The sequence below is a fragment of the Peromyscus leucopus genome, chromosome 23, assembly GCF_004664715.2.
Source record: "Peromyscus leucopus breed LL Stock chromosome 23, UCI_PerLeu_2.1, whole genome shotgun sequence".
NCBI classification, from domain to species: Eukaryota; Metazoa; Chordata; class Mammalia; order Rodentia; family Cricetidae; genus Peromyscus; species Peromyscus leucopus.
In genome coordinates, this window is record NC_051082.1 from 14832731 (window position 1) to 14856225 (window position 23495).

The window sequence follows — 23495 nt, forward strand, 5'->3', positions numbered from 1 at the left end:
CCGGGCTGTGTTCCCACCGTGCCTCGGGCTGGGAATGGTGGGCCCTGAAAAGTGCGGGGTTTTAAGTGTCCCGAGTCAGGGTTTCTCTGTGTAGCCCTGGCTGTCCTGGATCTCGCGATGTAGATCAGGCTGGCCTCGAACTCACCGAGATCCTCCTGCCTCTGCCTCCCGAGTGCTGGGATGAAAGGCCTACGCCACCACGCCGCCGTTTAAAAGTGTGTTTTAAGAATTCGATGTTATTTGTCACGTTTAAAAGGCACCACCCTTCTGTCTTTGTGGCTAAAATACTGGTGTAAAATGATGACTGGGGCTAAACCACCAAGTGTGTGTTATCACACCCGGTCTGGTGTTAAAAGTGGCAGATCTCGAGGCCAGCCTGGTCAACAAAGCGAGTTCCAGGACAACTAGGGCTACACAGTGAGACCCTGTCTCCAAGGAAACAAACAATTTAGATGGGCTGGAGAGCTGGCAGTGAAGAGCAGCACCTGCTGCTTTCCCAGAGGATCAGGTGTGTGGCTCACGACCATCTGCAACTCCCGTTCCAGGGGATCCAATGCCCACTTCTGTCCTACAAGGGCACTGTAGGCCCACAGTGTCTATATGTACATTCAAGCGAACACATTTTAAAAAGAGAAAGAGAGAGAGAGAGAGAGAGAGAGAGAGAGAGAGAGAGAGAGAGAAAGAAAGGAAAGAAAGGGAAAGAAAGAAAAAGAAAGAGAGAAAGAGAGAGAGAAAGAAAGAAAGAAAGAAAGGAAGAAAGGAAGAAAGGAAGAAAGGAAGAAAGAAGGGCTGGAGAGATGGCTCAGCAGTTAAGAGCACTGACTGCTCTTCCAGAGGTCCTGAGTTTAATTCCCAGCAACCACATGGTGGCTCACAGCCATCTGTAATGAGATCTGGCGCCCTCTTCTGGCCTGCAGACATACATGCAGGCAGAACACTGTGTACATAATAAGTCTAAAAAAACAAGAGAGAGAGAAAAGGAAGGAAGAAGGAAAGGAGGGAGGGAAGGGAGGGAGGAGGGAGGAGAGGACGGAAGGAAGGAAGGAAGGAAGGAAGGAAGGAAGGAAGGAAGGAAGGAAGGAAGGAAGGAAGGAAGGAAGGAAACTCACACATGTCTGCAACCCCAGGTCCAGATCCACTGATGACTGCTATGACAGCACTCTAGACCCCACAATCGCCCAGTCACCTCAAATTAATGCTAAAGTTGAGAATTTCTGTTGCAGGGTGTTATCTACTGAAAAAAATGTGTAGGGGAGGTTGGCGTAGAGCAGATGTTCAAAGGTGAGCACTCGACGGGTTCAGTAGCTGTCCTAACAGTTTTGAGAGTTTACAAAGGCATGCGGACGACTAAGCAGATGACGGAGTGGCACATGCCTATAATCCCACCACTCGGGAGGCAGATGAGGAGGACGGTGCGTGGATATGTGCGTGTGAGTGCAGGTACCCACAGAGGCATCAGACGCCCTGGAACTGGACTTCCAGGCGGTTGTGAGTTGCCACCTGGGTGCTGGGAAGCCACCACCCGTCCTCCGGAAGAGCAGCCAATGCTCTTAACTACTGAGCCATCTCTCCAGCCCAAGACTTGGGCTTTATTCAGGGAGCCAGGGATCAGAGAAGGCCTGTGGGTGGCAGGGGGTGGGGGAAGGGCACAGGGCTGTCAGTTGTTTGAGAGCTCAGTGCCAACCTTACATTACCTCTTAACATCTGGACGCCGGAGCTGAGTCAGCCAGTGTGGACTTTGTGTTCCTCCAAGGCCATCTGGAGAGTTAACGCAAAGCAAGCAAGCTGTTCATGGTGGGTGCTAAGCTAGCAATAACTCGTATGTGCAGATTCCTCTTTACGATATGGAGTGTAGACTATCTGTTCCCATCCCCCACCCTGTCACTCCCACTTACCTTACACCTTTTGTTTGTTTTCTGTTTTTTCGAGACAGGGTTTCTCTCTGTGTAGTTTTGGTGCCTGTCCTGGATCTCGCTCTGTAGAGCAGGCTGGCCTTGAACTCACAGAGATCTGCCTGGCAATGCCTCCCGAGTGCTGGGATTAAAGGCATGCACCACCGCCGCCCAGCCCACTTATTTTTTTTTAAATATGCTGTGATAAAGCAGTGGATTACCACAACATTTAATTTCTGAATGGTTCACAAAGTGCTTTCAGATGAAGATCAGTTATTTCTTTTCCAGCTCCTAACAGGGCCTCATGTAGTCCAGGCTGGTGTTGAACTCACTATGGAGCTGAGGATGACCTTGAATTCTTGAGCCACCTACTAAGTACTAAAATGACAGATGGATACCACACATGGCTTATTTTGATTCTTCTTTAAAAAGAAATGTGTCTCTCATGTTCTGGTGTGAACAGAATTGGTTGGTGGTGTTTCATGAAGTCACTTGGAAGCCCAGGACCCTTCCAAGAGGTTGTATGGTCTAGGACACTCTCTCTCTTGAGTGGGATTCATTTTAAGTCTTTGTACACCCTGCCCCCACCTTGAAACAGGGTCTCATCATATAGTCCAGACTGGGCTTGAACTCTTGTCAAACTACCAGCCTCAGTCAGGATGTCTCCACCTGTCTCCCCCCAGATCCCAAAATCCACTACATCACCTCAGTGTGCAGCATCCTATCTTCTTGTTAACAGTGGTACCTTATAGACCAAAGCCTACTAGCGCCTGGTATTTATGTGTGCACACGCAGGGCATATGCTCAGGACAGAGGACCTCAGTTGTCATTCTTAAGGTGCCATCGACCTTTGTAAAATTCTTTCATTGACTTAAAACTTGCTAAGTAGGTTAGGCCAGCTGGTCAGCTAGCCCCTTAGGGGCCTGCCTATCTATCTCCCCTGTTCTAGGATTACAAGTGTGTGCCACCATGCTCAACTTTGTGGGTTCTGGGAACAAACCCACGTCCTGACAGAGCTATCTCCCCAGCTTCTTTTCTTCCCAGACAGGTTGTCTCTCATGTAGCCCAGGTTAGCCTCAAAATTGCTACATGGCCAAGAAAGACCTTGAACTTCTGATCCTCCTGCCTCTACCTCCCCAGTGCAGGGATTAGGTATTGCTGCTGTTGGCATTTGTGTGTGGTGCTAAGGATTGAACTCAGGTCTTGTGCATGTTGGGCCAGCACTGTAACACTGAACTGTATGTCCAGCTCCTGCTGACATTTTTGTTGTTTGTCAAGTCAGGGTTTCTCTGTGTAGTCCTAGCTGTCCTGGAGCTCTGTTGACCAGGCTGGCCTTGAACTCAGAGATCCACTTGCCTCTGCCTCTCAAGTGCTGGGATCAACAGTGTATGCCACCACCAAACTAACATTGCTGACATTCTTATAAGCAACTCCATCAATAACTCCCAAGGCCTAACATTCAGGACATACCAGGTTAGTTTCTTTCTCTTTTCAGACAGGGTCTTATGTAGTTCAGGCTGGCCTCTAAATTGTTATGTAGGCAAGGATGGCCTTGAATTTCTAATCCTTATGTCTCCGCCTCCAAAGGGTCCAGCTGGACACACCAATCTTTTATAGTTATTTAGCATTGTTTTATTGAGGTGGAAAGATTTGTTTGCAGAGCTGACAGCATGGCTTAGTGGTGGTGGTTGTGAGGGCAAGAGATTGCCTTTTGGATCTAAAGGGCTTTTTTTTTTCCCTTCCCCAAGACAGGGTTTCTCTGTGTAGCCCTGGCTGTCCTGGAACTCACAGAGATTCTCCTGCCTCTGCCTCCCGAGTGTTGGGATTAAAGGCATGCGTCACCACTCACTTCAAAGAGGTTTCTTACTTGAAGAAAAACACGACAAATAATCCCAAGAATATGTGTTTGCTACTGCTGGCAGAAAATCCAAACAACGGAACCTATTTATTAAAGTAGATACAGAACTCAGATTTTAATACTGCTTTACATATTTTGTTTGTGAAGTAATTCCTGTGGTTTTATTGACCAATGTCAACTGGTAACAGATTTGTTTAATATTCACTCGTCACGCACGGTGGATAATCTTGAGGGGGGAGTATGGCAAAGGCTTATATACACAAAGACGGAAGTTCTTATCATGCACGCCACATGAAGGGGCATTTAATTCCTTTTTACATATTCTCAAAAACATTCAAGTGAAGACAGACTCAGACTGGCTGATAAAACTCTTTTGTATGTTGAGGTCCTTCGTTTTATCTTTTTGTGATAAGAAAATTCAAAATTATTCATGTTGAATTTCTCATCATACATTCATTAAAAAATACAGTAAAAAAAAAAAAAAAAAAAAAAAAAAAAAAAAAAAAAACAACCCCCAAACATATAAAGGAGGGCTGTAGATCAGTTAGCTTAGCTGCTGCAGTGGCTTAGTCCGCTACCGGGGTTGTCTGCAGAAGAAGGGAAACAAAACCAAACAGCTGGAGGCAGCCCTTCCAGCTGCTCACAGCTGGTTAAGAAACGACATACAGATGGGGACAACAATTAGAAAGCTGCAGAGGCTGTTCCTGGCCTAGTCAGCCACATCCTGATGATCCTTTCAGGTGTTTTCTTTTTCATAAAAGTAAAAAAATCTGAAAAGACACATTGTATATACTTTTTTCCCAAAATATAGATTTTTAAAAATATATATATATATATATACACATATAATATATAGAGGTTGAAATTATGTAAAACCAATGAAGAAAACACCACTGTTGGGTCTGTGGGTGCAGCATACAGATTATATAAAATGTCCCCACAGCAGTTTGGGGCTCCCCTCCCTTTTCTCTGTTTCATGATTTATAGTCACACCTGTGTATTGTCAAGCCTGGGAAAAGGCACTACTGGGAGCAGGTAGTGCGTGCGGAGAGCTTGGATATTTAGGAATGAAATTATTTAAATGAGCACATGAAAATGCAAAGTGGCACATTTTTTTTTTTGCAACTCATTCCAGTGTCAAAGCGTAACAACAACAACAATAACAACAACAAAAACCCTAAATATACAGATGTAGCCAGGAAATACCTTAGTGCAAATATGAGAAATAACGGCATAATTTAAAGTTTCTTAAATAAGATATTGTCAGGGTCCAGCTTGTCCCACGATGTTTCTCTAGGAACAAAAAAGTAATGGCACCTGGTGCAAAGTCTTAAATCTTAAAAATCCAGAAAATGAAGATGGAAGTGAAAGCCCACCTACCAAACATTTATTATTTGAACTTATGAGGGGAAATGTGCTGAAGATCAAAATATTTTCAAAAAATAACGAGTTCTTCTGAAGTTGCACACAACGCTGGTGGGAGGCCGCCGAGATGCCGGAGTCTGCGGAAGCCCGGTCCCGCCCTTGAGGCCCCTCAGAAGGTCTCGTCATCATTGCAGTTGGTGGCCCAGTGCCCAAACATCTCACAGATCTCACAGTATGGTCGTTCCTCGCTCCGGCTGCCATGGTGCGTGGAATGCGGAGGGTCTTCCGACATCTGTGCCTGGGTGGGGCAGTCCTCTGTGTCGTGGAGGTCAAAGCAATCACAAATGTCACAGAAGAGGCGGGGTTTCTTCTTGGATTGTTTCTCCGGCTCGTCGCTACAAATGTCAACACAGGAAACCAGGACGTTGGTCAGAAGAAATGCTGGAGGTCAAAGTACTAACAGAGACTCTCCAACCACACAGGGACCCATGACAGCCACATCTGGGGTTTCCAGGGAAGCCAGGACAAAGCTTTGTACAATGTGCACCTTAGGCTGAAGAGATGGCCCAGTGGTTAAGAACAGAGTACCCAGCACCCACGTGGTGGCTCACAATTCTCTGTAACTACGGTTCCAGGGCATCTGATCTCCTGTTCTGGCCTCCAAGGGCACCAGGCGCACGTGCAGTGCATATACACAAGCAGGCAGGATGCTCACACACACAAGCAGTCTAATAAAATGAGCAGCTGGACTGCCACGCTCTCTCACTCTCGCCAGATATGAGGCGGTTCGTCCTGGCAGAGTGAGCACCCGGCAGCCACTTCTGATCTCACAACTGACACTCAGACCTCTGCCGAGGGACTGAGCGCTGTCATACCTGTCGTAACTGTGGAGGTCGTCCCCATTGCCATTCAGCGCGGCTTCAGACATCATCTCCACCTTCATCTTGAGATCTTCATTCTTTCTCTGAAGGTCCACTATTACTGAATTCAGGAAATCAATCTGATTTTTTAAAAGGGGGGGGGAGAGAAAGAAAAGAAAGAGTGAGGGATGTAAAGGCCTAAGCCACATGCAGCTGGAGTCTACAAGTTAGGAAGCGTGTGCTCACACGACAGCTGCAAGCGTGCGTCACAGCAGGCCCAACTGTGCCTGCTACAGAGCCTGTGCTTTCCAGTCTCCCCAAGGAACAGGCTGGGTGCTGAGGGTGCAGGACGAACTACAGCCAGCCGGGACGAGAGCATAGCTGGGTGAAGGGGGCAAGGGGCTTTCTTTCTTCCCTTTCCCATCCCTCAATGTTGGCTACTAAGGAACGATTTTGTATGTATACACACACACACACACACACACACACACACACACACACACACACACACACACAGATTCATGTCATCGAATCTGAAGCTGTGAATGGATAAACCTCACTTGTCATTCAGACAAATGACATTACACTTAAATCACTCATCTGTGGATTGGTGAAATGCTACTGATGCTTTTCAACAAAACACAACACCTATTCTGTCCACAGTCATAATTTCACGTTTCTGAATACACAGGCATGGTTAATTTTTCTTTCGTGTGTGTGTGTGTGTGTGTGTGTGTGTGTGTGTGTGTGTGTGTGTGTGTATCCAGGGCTGAAAATACAGTTAGTGGCAGAGCTCTGCCTGCTATGTATGAGGTCCTGGGTTCATTTCCTGGAGTCATGAATAAATCAATCGATAAATCACCATTAAAATTGTCTATATTCTAGAACTGACTCAGGACTTTTCTGATATGTAGATTTGGAAAAGTGATAACGGAACCTTTCTTCAGGTCACCTGACTGCTCAGTAAAGGGACAGGGCAGCAGAGCCTCTTCAGGGAAGGTGCAGGCTCCACAGAGAAGCCACACTCTCTTTCTGCGGAGGCGAGCTGTGACATGCTTGACACACAGGAAGGGCATCTGTCCCAAGAGCAGCTGGGCAGCAAGGACAACAGAGTGACTGTCAGAAGGAAACATGTCCTGAACACGTCATGTCCTTTTGAACCAAGGGTACTCTCAAAACAAAACATTCTTCCCTCTTTACAAAGTAAAAGGTTTTATTTCTCTAAATTGAAGTTTCTCTCTCTCAACACACACACACACACACACACACACACACACACACACACACACACACACTTTACCTATTCTTCCTTTTTTTTTTTAAGATAGACTTTGCTATGTATCTCAGACTGGCCTTAAGCTCACTGCGTAAATTGGGAATGACGCACACCTTTAATACCAGCACTCGGGAGGCAGAGGCAGGCTGCCCCCTATTACTTTGAAGCCAGCCTGGTCTAAACAAGTTAGTCCCTATTTGAAACAAACAAACAAAAAACCAAAAAACAAAACCCAATTCACTTTGTGGCAGAGGATGGCCTTGAACTTCCTTTCTTTACTTTTTTTTTTTTTTTTTAAGACAGGGTCTCCACATTGTAGCCAGCCTCAAACTAAGAGATCTTCTTGTCTCTGCCTCTTGAGTGCTGGGACTACATGGATGTGCTACCACACCTGACTTTCTTTTTTATTCTAGATTTATTTTATGTGTGTGAGTGTTGTGTCTGTGGCCTGTGGAGGTCAGGAGGGGTCACTGGATTCCCTGAACTGGAGTTAAGGATGGTTGTGGACCAACATGTGCGTGCTGGGGACTGACCCTGGTCTTCGGTAAGAGGAACCACCGTGCTTAGCCACTGAACCATCTCTCCAGCCCCCACACCTGTCTTTCAAGTGGCATCTTCTAAGTCATTCCGTTAGGAGCTCCATTGTAAGAATAAGGAAACCACACACACACAACCACACGTACATGCACGCTCAAATAAGGACAAGGAAACCACACACACACACAACCACACATACATGCACACACAAATAAGGACAAGGAAACCACACACACACAACCACACATACATGCACACACAAATAAGGACAAGGAAGCCACACACACACAACCATACATACATGCACACACAAATAAGGACAAGGAAACCACACACACAACCACATATACATGCGCACACAAATAAGGACAAGGAAACCACACACACACACACACACAAAACCACACATACATGCACACACAAATAAGGACAAGGAAACCACACACACACACAACCACACAAAATGCACACAGAAATAAGGACAAGGAAACCACACACAACCACACGTACATGCACACACAAATAAGGAAGCATGAAACAAACCATTTGCTGATGGGAAGAAAAGTTCGGCAGCAGCAGAAACAAACGGAAGCAGAAAGGAAGGGGGAGAAAACAATGTTAATTCTGTACTGTGCCCGTGAGACACACTAAGAGACAACGCTAATTCTGAGTTGGTGGGAGTCTGACAGCTATTCAAGGTAAGTTCTTGCAGCACTATTTATAAAACACAACCACAAGCTTAGAAGGAACACGGTGTCCTGCCACCAAAAGGGAACTAAGTTATGGTACACCCATACAACGGAATACTATACAGCTAAAGAAAGGATAAGCACAGAGTACTTTATGTGGTATGCTGCAACTTATGTTAAAAAAAAAAAAAAAAAAAACTGGAGTGGTGTGCTAGTGTCGCATACCTGTGCTCCAGCAATCGGGAGGTGGGCCAGGAGAAGCACCTTGTTCAAGGACAGTTAGAGCTACATGAAACCCTGACTCAAAAAAAAAAAAAAAAAAAAAAAGCTGGGTTGCGGCAGCATATGCTTTTAATCCCAGCACTTGGGAGGCAGAGGCAGGTGATTATGAGTTCAAGGCCAGCCTGGTCTATAGAGCGAGTTCCAGGACAGCCAGGGCTACACACAGAAACCCTCTCTCAAAAAAAAAGAAAAAAGAAAGGAAAAAAACTGGAGATTGTTTATTTATATCGAGTATGTGATTGTTTATTTATATTGAGTGTGTGATGGTTTATATTAAGTATGTGACTGTTTATATCGAGTATGTGACTGTTTATTTGTATCGAGTATGTGACTATTTATATTGAGTATGTGATTATTTATATCGAGTGATTGTTTATTTATATCGAGTATGTGATTATTTGTATCGAGTATGTGATTGTTTATTTATATCAGTATGTGATTGTTTATTTATATCGAGTATGTGATTGTTTATTTATATCAGTATGTGATTGTTTATTTGTATCGAGTATGTGATTGTTTATTTGTATCGAGTTTGTGATTGTTTATTTGTATCGAGTATGTGATTATTTATATCAGTATGTGATTGTTTATTTGTATCAAGTATGTGATTGTTTATTTATATCAGTATGTGATTGTTTATTTGTATCGAGTATGTGTGTTGGAGATAGGGCTCTTGCTATTGTCACACAGGCTGGTCTCAAACCCCATGGTTCCAAGGACCCTCCCATCTCAGCCTTCCAGTGCTAGAGCCAGAGGCTTGTGCTGTCACACACCATATCTAGCTGTCCATTAAATCTGCAAAGCTAAGACGTGGGTAAGCGTCAGGACTGTGGGACTGAACGGCAGGGACTGGAAACCTTTCTACTGGATACCCTGAGAACCTTTGAGCATGTAGTCCATAGCAGTGCATTACGCGCGCTCTCTAATGACAGGAACAGGGAGACAACGGGAGCGCTAACGGAGGAGCATTACCTGACTCTCCTGGGCTCTCTCGTCCTCTTCCGCCTGGGCATCAGTGTTACCTTGTATTAAAAACAACAAGAACAAGGACAATCAGAGGGTTCGCTGCAAACACCCCAGTGATGGGCTGCCGTGGATGCTCACTGTCAAGCGCCTCCCCTCCGAGAACTCGGAGAAGTCCCGGCCTGCTCTCTGGCCACTACTGGGTCTCACAGACGCTAGCCCCGCCCCTTCAGGGGTTCTCTCAAGCACCAGCTCTGGGGACTGGTGCTCTCCTCTGCTGCCTTGCACTCTGAGACCTCGTGGCTGCTGGTGCGACGGCAGCTGTCACACACTGCCCGCCTTGTGTTACAGCAGTTAGACAGCATGAGAAGACCCGACACCAAGCACACTCGGGACGAGCCCTTGTTCGGCTCAACAGTGGGAGAGCTGGGGGCAGGGTGGTGAGGTGGGGGTAGGGGTGAGGAGGGGCGGCTGGGCAGCGCACTGGGAGGGCACCTCTACCCGTGGAGGCTCAGCATGGGGGTGAGGAGGAGGAGGAGGAGGTACAGGGGTGCCCTGGAACACCATGTCGGCATCCCCCTACCTGAGGAGCTGCTGAGCTGCCTCTTGTTCTCCTTGAGTTGCAGCTCCAAGTTCTTGACCTTGAGTTCAAGCTTCACCTTGTCAGACTCCAGTGTCTGCACAACTGAATGCAGGGACTTGGCAGAGGCATTCTCTCCGCGGAGGACCGTGACCTGCAAGGCACACGCTGCGCTCAGCCTGGGAGGAGGGGCCGAACGGGGCCAGGGGACCATCATCCCCACGGGACACCCCCTACCTCATTCCTCAGCTTCTCCAGCTCGGCGTCCTTCTCTGTGAGCAAGGCACTGGTGAGACTGATGGACTTCTGCAAAGAAGCTTTCTCTTCATCGGCGTCTCTTATGTACTCGGATTCTCTACGGGACCAGAGGGTTAGAAGGGGTCCAGAAGTCAGCGGAGGAGGGCGTGGTCAGCAAGCAACTGTTGCAGAACAGGCTTGAGAGTAACTTCAGTTAACGTGGTAAAAAAGGTGGAACGGGAAGTTGCACGGGGGTCAAGGCTGTTATGCCTGTGGATTTTACTTACTGCGAGGGAGAAAAGGTTTAGCTATGCACAGACATGCAGAACCCGCATGTCATTGTGTCCATTTGAACTCAAAAAGACAAGTCAATACTGTTGGAAGATGGAGATTTTTAAAAAAAAAACTGCCGCACCCTCCCCCCCTAAAAAAATTACAGCAAAATAGAAAGAACCCCACGTTGAATACTGTTACTTCTGGAATAAATAATTATCAAGCAATGACATTTAAAATACACACATGCAAAGCAATTATACAGATGTCATGCAGAGCAGTTTGATGCTGGAAATATCAGTTGGTTCTCACTAATTTCAGTAACTTCTTGGTAAATTCTGAGGTTGTGTTTTTAAGATTGTGTGAGCCAAAACAGTAGCAAAGATTATTATTATTCAAACTGAAAAATAACTGCTTTTCAACCAATCTGAAGAAGGCACTGGGCTGCTTCTGAAACTGAGCTGCAGGAAGGCTGGGGTAAAACAGATGTGAGGGAGGGGTTCACAGAGACCTCACCCCTGCTCTCTGCTGGCTCACTAGGGGGCGGGAGAGGCCTCTGGGGACACTGTCTCCCGTGGAGTCCAGGTGGAGAGGGGAAAGGATGAGGGGGACACATGGAGGCTGGGCAAGACACAAGGAAGTCGCCCCAAGGAGGGCGGGGAGGGTGTGTACATGTATGGTGTGCAGGTTTTTTTGGCTTTGCTGTGAAGTACGAACATGCTGAGGTCATGAAAGGCATGACTTAGTGAGGGACTGTCAGAGATCTGAGGAGACTAAGCAGACAGAACCACACGAGTGCAATGGTACTTCCAAGCTTGGACCCTGGATGAGAAAAATGATGATGGACAACTGCAGAGAGCTGAGTAGTGGTGACTTGGTGGTCTGGGTACTGGTACTGAGGCTGTGTGACATGTCACAGTGGGGCAGCTGGCTAGGGAAATGAACTGGCTACGCCACCTTTATAACGCTTCTGTAAACCTAAGACCAGTTTTGAAAATACAAAAGTTCTTAATTTTCAATAAACAGATCTGTGTCACCAAATTACTTTAGGGAAAATAAAACAAGAGAAAAGTGTCTCGGGCGGCTAGCGCTCAGGCCACACAATCTCAGACACTGCATCAGTGGAGGAGGAGGTCGCCAGCAGGAGTCTGTCACTAGGGAGCTTTGAGTCACTGCCAATTCCATGAGAAGCAGGTGGGGAGAGGCAGAGCAGGTGGCATTTAGTCTGTTTTCAAATCAGCTGGGGGAATAGGGAATGGAGTTAGAGATGGCACAAGGAATATGGCTGGTTAGTGAGACCCAAGGTATCCGGCACGTGAACTACAAAATTCTCATGGCTCATGGTAAACTGAAACTCTACACGAAGATGGAAATAAACGTGTTGTATTGATCTCGTTGTGTGGCTTAGACCTTCACACTCCAGAATGAGAAGTAGTAAGAGAAGAATCTGAGACTTTACGGAAGTGCTCTGACTCAGTCACCCTGGAAAGGAAGGAGCATCAGGGGCGTCAAAGTCCCGAGGGAGTGTGAAGACAGGGGGCCATCTCAGAGTTACAGCAGGGCTTCTGGAGTGGGAGGAAGGACCAGGCAGTTCTGCAATGTGGAAAGGCAGGTTTGGGTGCGACCCAAAGACACAGTAAGTGTGGGCTCTCTGGATTTCTCTGAAATGTGTTTGGTATTTTGTTCTATTGTAAAAATGAATTCTGGAGCTTTGTTTAAGTACTCAGATTTGAAAAATTTTTTTTTTGAAGTTTTAACTAAATATTAGCAGGACTGGGGTTTGCTGAAGACAGATGTGGATTCTCCTCTGCCCAAAGACCTAGTTGGCTAAGATCCCATGGACACTTAGCATCTGGGAGCGACAGTCACCAGTAACCAGCAGAAAGGTCACCAACTCAACTCCGTGCCTATCCTGTCTACACACAACCCAAGCCATGCAGATGGCTAAGATGGTGGCAGGATGTATCCTACACGAATCAACCAAAGGACTGATCACGTGCTGAAGAAAGAGACGGCTCAGCGGTGAAGTCACCGCCACAAGCCTGATGAGTTTGATCCTGAGCATCCACATGGTGTAAGAATCCACCCACCCGCCCCCCAACACACAGTAAATGTTAAAGGAAGAAAAAAGAAAAAGAAAGAGGAAGAGAGAAAGCAGGAGGTCTACCAGATGACAGGGCACACAGGCTTGGCAGCTCATCTTTGTGACAGATCTTCAGTGATGGCTTCTTAGGCAATTTCTACGCCCTAATTCCTCTGCACAAACCAAGAGGGGCTGAATTAAACCATCTGTGCCAACATTACTGATGTGTGAGAGGCAAACAGTTTAAGCCATGTTGGCTAGAAGGGTTTCCTCATGCTACCAATACCAAGACGGGATGCTAACAGGATAAAAGAAGGGCTTCAGGGCCGGAAACTCTTGTCCTACCCTCCAAGGGAATGTGTCGCTCAGATTCTTTTCTTACTACTTACATAAGAAATAAAGTCCAGTCATGAAGCAAATACCTTAAAGTGTTACTGGGCAAGCTTTAAAATGCAAGATAATAAGAACCAAATATTAGAAACATGAAGAAAAATGCAAGACAGTAAGGAGAACTAAATTTGCACCCAAGTTCTTTGCTGTATATCGGTATCAAAAAGAAATGTGTATGAATGTGTGTGAATGTGTGTATGTGTGTGTGTGTGTGTGTGTGTGTGTGTGTGTGTGTGTGTGTGTACATTGCTGAGCATATTTTACAAAACAAAAGCAAGACACAGAGGGACAAAGGCAGCCAAAAAATATATACAACGATTTGGTTTACTAAAAATATATGAGATTTATTGATTATAACGTGGATAGACTTTCTTTAGTCTTACCATGAAAGACACACAGATAGAGCAAAGGAAGCAAGAGTAGGAAGGGAAAAGAGAGGATGAGGTGAGCATTGGTGAGCAGCGCAAGCTCAGAGACAGTCAGACAGATACAACCCGCAGGGAGCCCAGGGCCTGGCTAGCGCAGGCCGCTTCGGGAGGTCCTCGCGGGCCTTACATTCTGCTCTACCAGGTGAAGTTAGACTCATAAAACCCCGTCTGAACCTCTGGCTTTGCTGTCCTTTGGCATTAAAAAGCCCAGAGCAGAAGGGGGCCTCGCTAGCCCCCAGTGTGCATCAGCCTGGGCAGCTGTGGAGGGGCAGACGCCTCCAGTCCCAGCAGTTAAGACAGCTCCCCTTCCCAGCTAGACCCCTGGAGACCTGCTTTTCCCCGCTCCTCTTTGTCTTTTGTTTTAAGACAGGGTCACTATGTAGCCCTGACTGGCCTGAAACTCACTCTGTAGCCCAGGCTGGCCTCGAACTCAGAAAGATCCTCCTGCCTCTGCCTCCCTAGTGCTGGGATTAAAGTTGTGAGACAATAAATACACTGGCTGGCACGCGTATCCATCTGTACCCAAGTTTTCAAATGATAACAGTTTAAATTCATAGAAAAATGATCGCTCCGTATTGCCCGCAATGCAATGTTTACCGATACCAGAACCACAAAGCACATGCAGGAGGATGCCACTGATCTCGTTACGACAGTCTCCTGGAGCCAGCTTGGCCTCCTACCTCTCCATTGCTGGGGTCACAGGCACATTCTACCGTGCTTGGTTCATAACTTAACGTTGTATTTGTTCATTAGCTCTTTCATTTACTGTGTGCATGTGGGTAGGTGTGCGTGCCATGGGTGCGGAGGTCAAGAACAACTCGCTGGCATCCGTTCTCTCCTCCTATCATGGGGGTCTGAAGGGTCGCACTCAGGTTGTCAGGCCTGGGTGGCAAAGCCCTCTTACCACTGAGCCACCTCACCCATCTTGGCTTACAATTTAAATGTACTCCTTGGGGCAGGGCAGCTTTGCGACCCTTGGATCCCACAGAAGGCTTTTCCAGGACCTTACACAAGCTGGCCTGGAGCTCTCACACTGACTCCTCAGTGACTGCTTCACCTGGTGGTGGGGGAGTCCTGCCAATCTGTACCGTGACCATGAGGAATAGGGTCATCTCCTGCCTTCACTTCTAATTTAAACCACAGACCGGCTCCTGACCCAAGGAGGCTTGTGTGCTTTTCTGACGTAAGCATTGGGAACAACGCATTCACGTCAAGATCATATAAAGCCTTTAGTCCTCTATGCAGGGCAGACAGAGTTAGCCATCACAAGCACACGTCCACAGAGGACCTTACCAAACTGACACCTGGGAGACACTGAAGGGTCTAACTTGTTGATATTTTAAAATACATTCAAACTCGGTCTTCCAAAATAGAAGCAACTGTCCATGAGAGTTGATTAACAGGAGGAAATCAGTTTAAACAGAAACTAAATTTATAACTTGTCCGATTCTCATCTTTAGGTTTGTTCACCAAAGTTAGTAGAAATCCTTTTGGTGTTTTGGTTTTGGTGGTAGCAGACTGAAAGCAGGGCCTCATGTGAACGGGAATTGTCCAGTCACTACTCAGTGTTTAACTGTTTGAGACAGAGCTCATTAAGTTGCATAGGACTATCTTGCCTTCAGCCTCCCCAATAGATACTAGGCCTGGCTTAAATTAGCAGCAATTTTTGAGAGACACTTTGCTAAACATATAATTTAGTCAGTCACAGATAAGTGAGGACTCACAAAGTACACTATCTTTTAAAAATCAGTAATAAATACAAGGTACATGGAGAAGAGAATACAAAAACCTGAAGCTCTAGGTCTCAAGCCTGCACCCATTACTAATGGGCCTGAGTTCTTCACTAAGTTCCGGCCTGGGGGCTTCTGCTTCATCATTAAAAATGTACACCCCACCACATCTTCCACTTTGAGATTATATGAATTTGTGAATTCAAAAGTGTTGTGTAAATGTAACGGGATTATGTATTGCATCAGCCCATTTTCATTCATTTGTTCCCTTTTGAGAAAGCTACAAAAACAAGGTCTCATTATTTTTCCATCCAGTGGAAGCATGGCCATGGTGAGACACATGTGCTTTCTAGAATGTAAAGACCTTGGATAAACTCAACAAAGGAAACCAAGTATTTTGTGCACTTGCGTGTGTGTACGTGCGTGTGTGTGTGTGTGTGCGCGCGCGCGCGCGTGCGTGCATGCATGCATGCGTGCGTGCGTGTCTTTTTGAGACAGGGTTTCACTGTGTAGTCCTGGCTGTCCTGGAACTCACTCAGTAGAGCAGGCTGGCCTTGAACTCACAGAGATCTGTTGGCCTTTGCCTCCCTAGTACTGGGATTAAAGGCATGCGTCACCACAGCCTGGTGAATCTTAAGTATTTCTTAATTAAAACCAGAGAGAAGAAAAGGCTTCCCCTGGACCAAGGCCCAACAGCCTCTAAAACACAGCAATCCACATTGTGCAATCCAAATATTTTTGTAGGCTAAATAAACCCTTGAATTCCCAAGTGTGAGACACATCTGTCAAACATCAGCAGGACGGGGAGACCTCTGCTCTGACAAGAGAAGCACTTCCTAAGAGTGTGGGAAAATTTTGGGGTTCGGCTGGATTCTTTTCTCTCTTTTGTTTCTTCTTGTCTTAAAAAAAAGCATGGGGTCTCAAACATCGATATGTACCCGAGGACGACCCTGAACTACTGATTCTGTCACTCCCAAAGATTATAGATGGTTTTGTTGTTTGTTTTTGGTGTGGGGATGCACACAGGAGCTCATACATGTAAAGCAAGCTCTCTTTTGCTAAGTTATATTCTTAATCCCTACTTTACTTTAATTAGTTAATTAACTATTTATTTGTGACAGGGTCTTATTATATAGCCCTGGCTTTCCTGGAACTCACTCTGTAGACCAGGCTGGCCTTGAACTCTGAGATCTCTGCCTCACAAGTGCTGGCAATAAAGGCATGCTTTACCACTGCCTAGCTTTTAATTTTTTAAAGCAGGATTTTGCAATGTAGCATAAGTTGAATTTAAATTTATGATCCTCCAGACTCAGCCTCCTGAGTGCTAGAATTATAGGTATATTTTATCCTGACCTGGCCTAAATATTTCATTTCTATGGACCCCATTTATCTCTACTCAAAAGAGCTTGGAAAGTTATAAAATATTATGGAGGGATAATGAACAATAGAAACAAAATGGTATTACTTATTATTTAAAAAATCAAGCTTTCCCATAATTAAAATCAGTACTGTATCTAAAGTGATATACAATTATCATAATGTTCATTACTAAAACCATTGACATGAGGCTGTCTGAATTTAGTAAAGTAGTTCTGAGTAGATGCAGTTGAAAATGGCTTAGAATTTTAAATTTCTGAAACCAGCACAAACGGATCTTCATAACTTGTCAACTGCAAGCACTAAAATACCACAATGCCATTTTCTGAATTTAAGAAGTTGACTGTTTTCTACGAGCTAGCACACACAGCATGTTCTGAAGCTTGTTAAACACACACATCAGTAAACAAACAGGGAGCCTACCTCTTTTTCATTTCTAACAACTGATTATTGAGTACAGATCTTTCTTCTTCCAGCTGAAAAACAAAAACAGAGAGAGTTCAGTTGATAGCAAGTCCATCCACAGAGGTCCACCGCTCCTTCATATGATCCACTCCAGGGCGGTCAATCCCACCGGCTTCTCTCAAGCAGTGACTTTGACAAGAAATCACAACCAAGAGAATAGCTACTACTTTAAAAATTGCTTTTGATCTTATGGCTCACCCCTTCCTGACAGGCCTGAGAATCAGAATATTCATTTTCCTAACAATATAATTTTTGTAGAAAATAATAAAAAACTGTGTCTGCATCTACCCATTTGTAAATGCTGTTATACATATAAGTAACCATAAGGAAAGACACACCAAATCATGTACAATGTTTCCTCAATGAAACCCAATGGGAGGAGGAATCATTTTTAAGTTGCACTTTTCTATACTGGTTCATGTTACAAACACGAGAGAGACAGACAGATGGGGGAGGTCATGAGACAGGGTCCTGATATGCAGCTCAGACTGGCTTCAAACCGGTGCTCTTTTTCTCTTGCTTCAGCCTCCAGAAGGCTGGCTGGATCACAGGCATGCACCGCCATCCCTAGCTACATGTATGATATGTAGACCTTAAAAATAACACTTCGCCGGGCGGTGGTGGCGCACGCCTTTAATCCCAGCACTCGGGAGGCAGAGCCAGGAGGATCTCTGTGAGTTCGAGGCCAGCCTGGGCTACCAAGTGAGTCCCAGAACAGGCTCCAAAGCTACACAGAGAAACCCTGTCTTGAAGAAAAAAAACAAAAACAAAAACAAAAAATAACACTTCAACTTATAAAGAATAATAATGATTAATTTTTTTCAGATAAAAAAAGTCTTTATAAGCCAGGCATGTTAGTACTGTAGTAGCAGTCACTCAGGAGGCTGAGGCAGGAGGATCATTTAAGCCCTGTTAGAGACCAGCCTGAGTAATATAGTAAACCAGTTCTAAAACAAAAATAAAAAAATGAAAGGAAAAGAAAAATTATAAAATTGCTTTAAAGTAATACTCAAGGAACCAGGAATGGTGGCATACACTTATAACCCCACCAATCACAGAAGAATGAGGACTGGAAGCTTGAAACCAGTTTAAACAAAGAGACCCTGTCTCAAAAAAAAAAAAAACCAAACCAAATCTAGCAATTTAGGGTATCCAGGCATAGTAGTCTAGGTTTATAATCTCCAAACTCAGGACACCGAGGCAGGCAAACAGAGAGTTTGAGATCAGTCTGGGCTGCATGGCAAGACGCTGTTCAAAAACAAAAAGCACTCGGGAAAAACTGCAGAAGGTGTGTGGAGAATTGCTGAAACAAGAGCGGCCAAGAGGCATCACGAGGGGCATCCGATGCAGGAGCACAGCACGGGGTGCTCCCTGCGCTGCACATGCTTGACATGTTTTATCATTTAAGCCTAAAAAGGAAGACTGGAGAAGAGATGGGAGGTTCTTATTGTGAGGAAGCCTGCAATGAAGGCTGTACCCAAATGGTCACGGTTTGGGAACACTAGAGCAGAAGAGTGTCCAGTAGCTCACCTGAAAAACCACAGAGTGAGCTGGAGACGCTCAGCAGTTAGCACTGGCTGCTCTTGTAGGGAACCCGGGTTCAGTTCCCAGCGCCCACATGGTGGCTCACAACTGCCTGTAACTCCAGTTCCGGAGGATTCAATGCCCTCTGGCCTCCATAGGCACCACATGATATATACTCAGGCAAAATACCCATACATATCAAATAAAAATAAATAAACCTTTAAAAAACAAAAACAAACAAGAGGTGGGGAAGGCGAGGCAAATGAACGAAAAAGCGTACTGGGTACGTTGCATACCTTTCAGCCCATCACTTAAACTAAGCTATCCAAGCTTGAGTGAAATGAAGGCCAAGGACAAACTCAGGGCCAACATCAACTCCGATTTCATAGGTTCAGTACGGACACTTGAATAACAAGGGGCAGGCAGGGCTTTCCATTCTGCTTCCTGCTGTAACTGAAAACCCACGCAGGCGGTGCCCAGTAACTAGAGGGAGTGAACGACAGGATGCTGCGCTCTCCTCTCGGCGGCGAGTAGGATAGTAACACACTTGGAAGCCCAGCTTCTCACAGGATGAGCTCCCCGCTGAGAGTCTAAGCTGAATCTTTTTCCACCAGTTTCCCCAGTGAGGTGGTTCACTTGGCCTATTTCAGTCTCTTCTCCGAGTGAGGGTTCTGAGGTCCAAAATAGCAACTCTGCCTTGACAGCACAAAACACATTCTCCGTGTCTGAGGATTTCTTGTCTCGCCTCCCACACACAGACAGACAGACTTCTGCTCTTGGAAGAGCAGAAGGAAAAGGGAAGATCCAGTGGGTCTGCCTGTGACAACCGGCTTGCAGAGACGAAAGGGGAATGGTAGAGGGAGGAGGCACTGCTGTGGGGCCCTCTCAGGGCAGAACTGGTACCAGTTTCTAGGAGGCACCTCTACAGGGCCACACCCTTTCCTAGGACGGACCTCATCCAGGGACCCATCAACAGAGAATATAAAGACTGTGGGCTGGGGGCTGAAGAGATGGCTCAGAGGTTAAGAGCACTGGCTACTCTTCCAGAGGACCTGAGTTCAATTCCCAGCAACCACATGGTGGCTCACAACCATCTGTGATGAGATCTGGTGCCCTCTTCTGGCCTGCAGGCATACGTGCAAGCAGAATACTGTGTAAATAGAAAGAGAAAGAAAGAAAGAAAGAAAGAAAGAAAGAAAGAAAGAGAGAGAGAGAGAGAGAGAGAGAGAGAGAGAGAGAGAGAAAGAAAGAGAGAAAGAAAGAGAGAAAGAAAGAGAGAAAGAAAGAGAGAAAGAAAGAGAGAAAGAAAGAGAGAGAGAGAAAGAAAGAAAGAAAAGAAAAGAAAGAAAGAAAGAAAGAAAGAAAGAAAGAAAGAAAGAAAGAAAGAAAGAAAGAAAGAAAGAAAGAAAGGAAGACTGACTGTGGGCTATTGAGATGACTCCACAGGTAGAGGTTCTTGCTGCCAACCTGATAACTTGAGTTTAATCACTGGGACCCATGTGGTATAATCTGTTCATATGTGTTCAGTGGCATACACATGCCCTCCACCCCAACAAATAAAATGTAACTTTAAAACAAGGAAAGAAAGAAAAAGAAAAAAAAAAAACCGGAGACATTTCAGTCAAATTTGGGGCTGAACTCTAGCACCCCAACTCTAGCACGCCGGTAGAGTGAGTCAAGGCTACCCTCAGGCTGGCAGGACAGCTTCCTTCTCTTTTTATTGATGCTGCTGAGGGGCTCCACTCATAAACACTGTACACCACACGTCCCCTCAACCCTGCTGCCCAGGGAAGCTGGCCTGCAACAGTGATACACATTCAGTTACCAATTCAAGTTGCATAAGCTCTCAAGAGATTCATGAGGAGACAGCATGTCTTAACAGCTTTGAGTTTATAGGAATACATACACACAGCTGCCCTCTCAAACCCATACATTCGCAGCTTCCACAGCCTGGCCAAAGAATGTTGCTGTGTGGCCACAGGGTGAGAGGACTGAGGGGACTCGGGACAATACCTACACATATCGTCTCAGTCCCGGTGAAGATAGCTAGCTATTTTCCCTCGGTCCCCTAGGAGCTCTGCCATAGTCTGACCAGCCGCAAATATCCTTCCCTGCACAGGCGAAGTGGAAAAGAACCGTCCCTTCAGCCCTAACGCCTTGGCAGCCATTCACAGCTGAGACACTCGTCAGGTCCAGGGAACAGCCCTCTAAAATGTCCCTCAAAAGCTAGAGGTGAGAAGGAGGCTGAAGAAGTCTAAAGGAAGATCTCAGGAAAGAAACTTCAAATGTGTCCGCTCAGGGGAGACCGTGAGTAGATGAACTAATGCAATGCCTGACGAGTGAAGGAAAGACTCTCCAAACAGCAGAGGTTGCTGGCCTCAGGGGCCACACTGCATACAAAATTACCATTTCTCAAAGAATAATTAACTTCATTGTTTTGTTTTGAAAATTAAACACACTCTTTTTAAAGAGATTTTACAATACTGTATAGAAACAAAATCAAAAGGAGGAAAACATCCCTTAATGCTGTCACTCGGAGACAACTCCAAATATCATCAGCTGAATGGCCTGGGGATGGACAGGCTGTTTTCATTTTAGTTGGCGTGTGCAAGTGCTTGGGCGCGTGTCTGCAGAGGCCAGCGGAGCGCTGGGAGCCGGTCTTTGCCGGCCACTGCACTGAGGCGGGCAGGGTCTCTCCTGCTGCTGCACTGCAGTGAGTACTCCAGGCCAGCTGGCCCAGGAGCTCCTGGGCAGCTCTTGTCTCCACCCCCATCCTGCCTTACAAGCTCTGGATGCGCACCACCCCAGTCAGCTTGTGTGTTTGTGTTTTGCTGTTATTCAGACAGGGTCTCTCTCTGGCTGGGAACTCACTATGATAGCAGACCAGATTGTCCTGGCATTCACGCAGCTTGGATTACACGTGAGTGACCACGCCCTGCCTCACGTAACCTTACATGAGGACTGGAAATCTAACTCGGGTTGTAAGGCTTGTATGCATGGTTTAGCCCTTTTACCGCTGTCTTAAGGTTTTTGTTTTCCTTTTCTTTTCTTTTTTGCTTTTTGGATTTCCAAGACAGGGTTTCTTGTGTAGTCCTGGCTGTCCTGGAACTCGCTCTGTAGACCAGGCTGGCCTCGAACTCACAGAGATCCGCCTGCCTCTGCCTCCCGAGTGCTGGGATGAAAGGCGTGCGCCACCGCCACCGCCACCGCTGCCGCCGCCGCCGCCGCCGCCGCCGCCGCCACCGCCACCACCACGGCCCGGCTTATGAGGAGACTCTGGCCAGCTCAAGCATGGCCAGCCCTGGTCTGGCAGGCCTTGCCCTTCCTCCCTCATTCCCCCAGCCAGTCATCAAGGTCTACTCCCTTATCTGACCACTTCCTCCTCCTGAGGCCCACCATCAGGAGTCAAAGGCTCCCTTTCGCTCACCTAATTAACATGCCCAATTAAAATTAAACACCTCAAGCCGGGCAGTGGTGGCGCACGCCTTTAATCCCAGCACTCGGGAGGCAGAGCCAGGCGGATCTCTGTGAGTTCGAGGCCAGCCTGGGCTACCAAGTGAGTCCAAGGAAAGGCGCAAAGCTACACAGAGAAACCCTGTGTCGAAAAATCAAAAAAAAATAAAATAAAATAAAATAAAATTAAATTAAACACCTCATCCTAACATGGGGCTTCCCCTTGTACCTTTATAAACTGCCGATTTTCCTATGTGCCATGTCTGTCTCCTCTCTATCCGGGGCAGTCCTCCTGCCATTCAGGGACAAATCCCCTGTCCCCCTGTCCCTTCTCCTTCTCCCTTGTCCTCCATCTCCTGTCTTTGTCTGTTGTCCCTGCAGTCTGTCCCTCCCTGGCAAATAAATCTCCTTTGGGCTGAGAACTTGGTCTTGAGGTGTTCTGAGCCGATACTTTTCCTTTCATTTTAAGATTTTTGTCTTAATAGTTTTTGTAGGAATTTGCTTTTTCTGCCTAGGCACTTAAAAACTTCTTTCTAAATTCTTGAGTTTCAATACTAACTTTTATTATCATTGTGTGTGATGATGTGTATGGGGCTCATAGGCACCCACACATGTCATCCACATGCACAATTTTTAAAAAAATACAACAACACAATAACAAAATATTAATTTTGACTTGGATTAGGACAGAACTTCCAGCATTTCTGAAATGGCTCTAAACATACTTCTGCCATTTTGTAGTACATGTTTATGTGACACGCTGTTCTCAGCCTTGACAGTTATAAAATTGTTGTTTGTTTGTTTGTTTGTTTGTTTGTTTTGAGACAATGTCTTATACTATGGAGCTCTGGTTGGCTTAGAACTCACTATGTAGAGACTTTGGCTGGCCTCAAACTCACAGAGATTCACCTGCTTCTACTTTCCAAGTGCTGGGAGTAAAGGTAAAGTAAAAATATTGATCAACTCTTAAAAGTGTTGAAGATATCCTACATTCTGCAACATTATTAGTATACAGATTTTCTTTCAGCTTTAATAACTCAAAGAACTGTTTTACAATAATCTTATGATTATCAGTAAATGTTTAGTTGGTACACTTACTTTATATGCCTATGTACCTGACGACCATAGAAATATTTCTCAGGCAAAAAGAGGTCACGAGTTGACGGTTCAAGCAGCCGTGGTTTTAGCTGGTGCAGTGGCACACAACTGTCTCCAGACGGCTTGGGAGGTAGA

The 23495-nt window shown here is 45.9% G+C and overlaps 1 protein-coding gene across 9 annotated transcripts in view; it reads right to left on the minus strand.

The window, feature by feature from the left end:
• Window positions 1–3793: 3793 nt before the first annotated feature.
• The window catches only part of Clip1 (CAP-Gly domain containing linker protein 1), a 119107-nt gene continuing 99405 nt past the window's right edge, over window positions 3794–23495 (minus strand). For 5 of the 9 annotated variants that reach the window (XM_037198727.1, XM_037198724.1, XM_037198726.1 and 2 more), the window contains 7 exons: window positions 17244–17296; window positions 10540–10657; window positions 10306–10456; window positions 9732–9781; window positions 8332–8337; window positions 5991–6115; window positions 3794–5510 (listed from right to left, as the gene is read on the minus strand). In XM_037198727.1, coding sequence (XP_037054622.1) covers window positions 5285–5510; window positions 5991–6115; window positions 8332–8337; window positions 9732–9781; window positions 10306–10456; window positions 10540–10657; window positions 17244–17296 — 729 coding nt within the window. In that variant the 3' untranslated portion in view covers window positions 3794–5284. The remainder of the gene's footprint in view (window positions 5511–5990; window positions 6116–8331; window positions 8338–9731; window positions 9782–10305; window positions 10457–10539; window positions 10658–17243; window positions 17297–23495) is intronic. The other 4 variants (XM_037198725.1, XM_037198722.1, XM_028885843.2 and 1 more) reach the window with 1 other exon arrangement.